Genomic DNA, 6,193 nt, shown 5'->3' with positions numbered 1-6,193 from the left:
CCGTGAGCCAGTGCCTGGTTCTCAGAGGACTGTCCTTCAAACGCTGCCCCAGTCCCGTGGGCTGTCACTGCCCCTGTCTGCTCAATCCACGCCAAGGGAACCCGGGAGCGCCAGGGGCTGGTGTCTCCTCCTCAGATTAAAACACTGGCGACTGCATTGCCCATGGACAAGAAAAAGAAGATTTCCACTCCCGCCCACCCTCGAGGCGTCCCCAGTGCCATGGTGCCTCCCGTCTCCTACATCTGCAGCACTGGCGCATGGTGTGGCGGGGGCACAGGCGGACGCTGGGGAAATGCCAGTTCCGGGCCAGCCTGAGGCACATTCTTAGATTGTGACGGTTTATTTCATGATTACGTCCCTGTGTGTGCATGCACAGAGGAGGACATGGAAGTTCCAGGGACTGACTGGGTGTTGCAGGGAACTGGCCTATGCCCCCCACATGCGCTGCTCAGAGGCACAGCAGCAGGTGCGCCTGAGAGCGGGCCGCCATGCCCACCACCTGCTGCCCCATGCCCGTGGGCATCATTTGGGCGCTGCCTGCACGAAGTACTTGTGGCAGGCGGATGTAAGCGCAGCCACGAACACCACAAACTCGTTGAAGTCCACCTCGGCGTCTCCGTTGGCGTCCAGGTCCCTGAGCAGTTTGTCCACGGCATCCCTGTCCTTCCCGCTCTAGGAGAAAGGGGGTGAGGGCAGGCTTGGTGACACAGCAGCCTGTGCCAGGCCCTAGCCTCACTGCCCACCTCCAGGCCAACTGCTGTCACCCAGGTCCAGGAATGAGGTGCTGGGGTGGGTCCTAAGCCGGGTGACGGGCTGCAAGCCCACCTGTGCTCCTGCTGGAACAAGCAGGAACTGCAAGGAACAGAAGGCAGTGGTGTTCTGAGGTGCCTTCCACCGGGCTTTGGGCTCTGCTGTGGGTCATGACACATACCTGCATGTACACACACGCATACACACGTTGCCGCTGGGCTGCAGGCGTTGTTGGCTGTAGGTGCACAGACCCGTGTAGGTACACACATACACACACATGCCACACACTCCTCTGGTCTCTGCTGAGTGTGTGTGTCCCAATGCAGACTGGTCATCATGACAGCCAGCAGTAAGGAGGGCGCATCGCCCAGATTCCCAGGGATGGTAAGGTGGCCCCACGGGACCTGTCCTGGGCCACACAGGGAGAAGGGTACAGCTGGGGTGCAGACATCTGGCTGTGGCAGCAGGTGTGACCAGAGCACAGCAGCAGGGGGCGCTGACGCTCCACCAGAGACTCACAGCTCCACATGGAGCGAGGGAACAGGTCCGGGGGTCCCTGCACAGCTCTGGCACTGCCAGGCACTGCCAGGCACTGCCGGGCCGGGCGCTGAGGAGTAGGGCCACCAGTGTGTGCCCCTCACAGGGTGCATGGCTCCGCTGTCTCGTGTTTTAGAGGAAGGCTTGCCCGAGGACCTGACCAGGCTCCCCTAGGTGATCTGGTTCTCACGGTGTACCCCCAGGAGGTGGCTGTGAGAGCACAGGTCGTCGGGCTCTTGTCAGCACCCACGCTGAGTGATCCAGGACAGCTGGATCACTCCCCTGGCTCTGGCCTGGTCCAGATCAGGCCCTCCGGCAACACTGGGACAGCTGTGGAGCCACACACGCTGAAGGGGGACATACTGGTGGCCCTGTTTGTCCCAGCACGAGCACCCGAGCTGGACACCTGCTCGAGCTCCTGGCTGTGGCCTGGCCCAGCCCCGGTGGATAGGAGCATTTGGAGGAGTGAGCCAGCAGATGCAAGGTTCTCACATAAAATCACGCAAATGCTCACACTTGGGACAGGTGAGCAGCTCCGTGTGTGGGTTCCTGGAACGGACAAGCATGCACAGTAAGACTCAGGGGGAGAGTTTGCCATACACAGCTGCCCTCAGCCCTCGCGCCAGCTCTCCGTGAGGAGAGGGGGGCCCTGCCCAGGGCTGGCCATCTCCACACGCCTGGCTTCTGCAGCCCCTCCCACAGACACGGGCACCAGAGAAAGAGGAGTGATGGCTGTCAAAGCACCGATTCACCACCTCAGCATCAGGAAATGGAGGCAGCATTCTCAGGTGCTTGACAGCTTGGCAGCTCAGGTCCCCAGAGGGGCAGGGAGCCAGGGAGGGGGCCAACACATGTCTCCTATGAGTCCCCACTTCTCCACTTCCAACCCAGCTCCCTGCTAATATCCTGGGAAAACAAAGGAAAATGGCACAAATGCTTGGGACCCTGTACCCACATGGCGGACCCTGCACCGATGTGGTGGATCCCTCACCCACGTGGCAGAACCTGCACCCACGTGGTGGACCCCGCACCCACATGGCAGAGCCTGCACCTACGTGGCAGAGCCTGTACCCATGTGGCAGGCCCTGCACCCACATGGTGGACCCCTCACCCACGTGGCAGAGCCTGCACCCACGTGGCGGGTCCTGTACCCACGTGGTGGACCCCTCACCCATGTGGCAGAGCCTGCACCCACGTGGCGGGTCCTGTACCCACGTGGTGGACCCCTCACCCATGTGGCAGAGCCTGCACCTACGTGGTGGGCCCTGTACCCACGTGGTGGACCCGTCACCCACATGGCAGAGCCTGCACCCACGTGGTGGGCCCTGTACCCACGTGGTGGACCCGTCACCCACATGGCGAACCAGATGGAGTTCTAGGCTTTCTTGTTTTGACCTGGTCCTTGAAGTCATTTGAGGAGTGAACTAGTGGACAGAAGATCTTTGTCACTACCTTTCAAATGAGAAAAAGCCAATCTTCAGGGGCTGACACCATGGCTGCACTGGCTCATCTTCCTCCACGTGGTGCTGGCATCCCGTTAGGACACCAGTTCGTGTCCTGGCTGTTCCACTTCCTACCCAGCTCCCTGCCTGTGGCCTGGGAAAGCAGCAGAGCATGTCCCAGGGCCTTAGAACCCTGCACTCACATGGAAGACCTGGAAGAAACTCCTGGCTCCTGGCTTGAGATCGGCTCAGCTTCAGCCGTTATGGCCATTTGAGGAGTGAACCAGTAGAAAGACCTAACCTCTTTTTCTCACTCTGTAAATCTGCCTTTCAAATAAAAATAAATGTTAAAAAGACAGAAACAAATGTTTAAAGCACCTACATGAGGCTTGCAGGGGACACTGGCCCCACAGGGCTCTTCCTTGAGGCTCCGGGCCCAGCAGGACAGGGGCCAGGAAAGGCTATTGATGTTCCTGATTGCCATTGGCCTCACAAATGCCAAACAATAAGGCAGCTGGGCATGGAGGAGGACAGATGACAGGGCTGGGACAGCTGTGGTCAGCAGCTGCAGGGGGAGGTGGCCAGTGGGGATGGGTGTGATTCCAGTGCCAGCGTCCAGGTGTGGAGCTCTCTCCAGGGTCCCGCAGGAGGCCAGGCATGGCTGCAGTGCACCAGGGCTTAATCCTCAACACCTGCTCGTACCCGGCCTCCCCACCCAGCATCCACAGTGGGCATGCCCCGTGCCTCCCTTGGCCAGTGTGCACACCCCCCAGGGTGTTGCCCCCTGCTTCCACACTGTCCCACCACAGCTGCCCTCACAGAGCTCCAGCCTTGGGTGGCCATGTGACCCAGCTGCTTCCACGCCCCTGCCATGGGTCTGGCCCTGTCCCTCGGCTCTCTGGCCTCCCAGCCCCACCTGTCGCTCACCTGCAGGAAGCCCGGGAGCTCCTTCTCCATCAGCACCTTCAGCTCACCCTTGGTCAGGCTCTGGGGGTCACCCTCGGCGCCCGCATACCGGGCAAAGACATCAATGATCATGCCCATGGCTGTCTCGAGCTCCGTCATGGTGCTACTGGGTCTGAGCCACCTTCCTCCTGGGGCTGTGTCTTCCTGGGGCTGTGGCAGGAGCAACAGTGCTTTATGAGGCCAGGCTGACAGGGTGGGGCCCACAAGGCCAGGAGAGCCAGCAAGCCCTGCCCTCCTGCCCAGGCTCTGGTCCAGTGTGCAGTGCTATGATTTCCTTTCTAGAACCTTCCTTCAGCCCAGGCCAGGAACAGGCCTCCTCAGGGCAGCCTCACTTTGCCATGCTCTCCTGAATCGTGTGGTCACCACTGAACCCTGGTGATGTCCTGCCCTCCCCAGGTGGACTGCTGCGGTTGGGGGATGCATGCTGTTTGCTGAGTGAGCAATGAGTGACATGTCAGCAGGTGGGGTTGCTTGACGCCCAGACATGAGCAAGCATCAGTGGAAGGAGTGAGGGCAGAGGTAGGAGCCACCCTAATGCCCCCGCGATCAGGGACCAACTGGGCAGCCTCAGTCCCTTGCACCCCAGAGCCACAGCGTCTGCTGTCCCCACTGCACAGCTGGCATGGGCCTCGGGGAGCCAGGCCACATCACGTGGTAGAGGAGGCTGCCGGGGACTGGGGGCCATCCAAGGGTCCCTGGTGTGTCACAAGACCTCCAAGGCCGGCTTGTGGGAGGGACATGACCTGCTGACTCTGCAGTGCGGGGCCTCAGCACTGCTTCTGGGAAGCGTTGCTTTCAAAGGCATTGCAGCAGCTACAGTGGGCCAGCCCAGCAACCTCAGAGCCTTCAGGGCACTGTCCTCGGAGCAGATGCAGACGCACACGGTGGAGGGGTTGCTGGTGGCCTTGGTGTGGAAGAGGTGGAAGAGGTGGGTCAACAGACCCACCCAGCTCCACTGCACAAACGAGGTCTCAGTCTAGCTGTTTGTCCCCTTGATAATGTACCAGACAAATATTTGATGAGGGAGGAGGTTCAGAGGCTTGAGGAAGCAAGGCTCTCAGAGCATGGGCCTGTGAAGGTAGGAGCCATGGGCCTGTGAGGGCAGGGGCCACGGGGCCTGTGAGGGCAGGGGCCACGGGCCTGTGAGGGCAGGGGCCAGGGGCCTGTGAGGGCAGGGGCCACGGGCCTGTGATGGTAGGAGCCAGGGGCCTATGAGGGCAGGGGCCAGGGGCCTGTGAGGGTAGGAGCCAGGGGCCTGTGAGGGCAGGGGCCAGGGGCCTGTGAGGGCAGGGGCCACGGGCCTGTGATGGTAGGAGCCAGGGGCCTATGAGGGCAGGGGCCAGGGGCCTGTGAGGGTAGGAGCCAGGGGCCTGTGAGGGCAGGGGCCAGGGGCCTGTGAGGGCAGGGGCCACGGGCCTGAGAGGGTAGGAGCCAGGGGCCTGTGAGGGCAGGGGCCAGGGGCCTGTGAGGGCAGGGGCCAGGGGCCTGTGAGGGAGGGGCCAGGGGCCTATGAGGGCAGGGGCCAGGGGCCTGTGAGGACAGGGGCCACGGGCCTGAGAGCGGAGGGTCCACAGACCTGCGAGGGCAGGGGCTATGTCTCACCCCAAGTACACGGCTCCCAGAAAAGGTAGCACAGATCCGTGACCTGAGAGTGGCCACCTGCAAGCTTCTTCCAGGTGAAGAAACAGGCCGTTGTGTCCCAGGCATCTACCTGCCCATGCCACACACCGAGACCACAGCTGTTAAGGGCTCAAGTGCCCAGGACATGGTAATCTGTCTTGTTGGCCTCAGGGTGGGGTCACCAAATTCAGCCACAGGAACAGCTGTCACCCAGCCATGCCAGACAGCAATCAGGCTCAGCAGCAGAGGTAGGAGGGCAGGCCTTCCGCGGCAATTAGGAGGACAAGCCCTGTGGAACGTAGGTTGCCCTAGCCTGGGACCAGAACACCAGCCAGTTGACAGCAGAGCTGGGAGTAGGCCAGGTTGAGCTAGGCTGCTGCATCCTCCAGAGAGAGCTGGGACTGGGGTTGGCCAGGCTGTAGCACCTGCTGGCAGACGTCAAGATGGGGGGGTGGGCCATCCCAGACTGGGTCAGAGAACCCATTGGCATGTGCAAGACCTAGAGCTGTGAGCGGGCCTGGTAGGGGAGTTTCAGGGACTCCCTTGCTGGGCTGCTGCTTCCACTGGTATGCGAGCCAAGTCAGGGGGCAGAATGGCCCTGGGGTGGGCCAGACCAGGTTAGGCCAGGCTAGGCTGCCGTGTTCGTGTGCGTGAGAGCCAGAAGGGGTGCAGGCTGGCTGGGATAGGCTGCAGCACCGCTGGCAGCTGCTAGGACTGGGTGTAGGTCGTGTTAGGCTGGACTACAGTACTCCCTGCCAAGTGCAAGACCTAGCGCTGGGAGTGGGTCTGCAGGGAATCCATGGGTACTCTCTGCTAGACTGCAGCTCCTGATGGTGAGCACAAGAGGCAGAACTGGTGGTGGACTGGTCTTGGCACAG

At 61.7% G+C, this 6,193-nt stretch overlaps 1 protein-coding gene across 1 annotated transcript; it reads right to left on the bottom strand.

Annotated features, from left to right (window-relative positions):
* Nucleotides 1-402: 402 nt before the first annotated feature.
* S100P (S100 calcium binding protein P) lies at nucleotides 403-3,826 on the bottom strand. Its single transcript, XM_004579362.2, has 2 exons — nucleotides 3,657-3,826; nucleotides 403-672 (listed from the first exon to the last, which is right to left on the bottom strand). The coding sequence occupies exons 1-2, from the start codon at nucleotides 3,792-3,794 to the stop codon at nucleotides 523-525; spliced, it is 288 nt and encodes a 95-aa protein (XP_004579419.1). The 5' UTR covers nucleotides 3,795-3,826; the 3' UTR covers nucleotides 403-522.
* Between the last annotated feature and the right edge of the window lie 2,367 nt (nucleotides 3,827-6,193).

Source organism: Ochotona princeps, chromosome 11, assembly GCF_030435755.1.
Source record: "Ochotona princeps isolate mOchPri1 chromosome 11, mOchPri1.hap1, whole genome shotgun sequence".
NCBI classification, from domain to species: domain Eukaryota; kingdom Metazoa; phylum Chordata; class Mammalia; order Lagomorpha; family Ochotonidae; genus Ochotona; species Ochotona princeps.
Note: the sequence above shows the minus strand (reverse complement) of the source record. Positions and strands in the feature narration are given on the sequence as shown.

What these genes read in the sequence shown, in the direction of transcription:
- S100P (XM_004579362.2), bottom strand. Translation starts at nt 3,794, where the DNA reads ATGACGGAGCTCGAGACAGCCATGGGCATGATCATTGATGTCTTTGCC. An exon ending in AGCTCCCGGGCTTCCTGCAG is followed by an intron (nt 673 to 3,656) that starts GTGAGCGACAGG and finishes CCTTTCTCCTAG; the next exon opens with AGCGGGAAGGACAGGGATGC.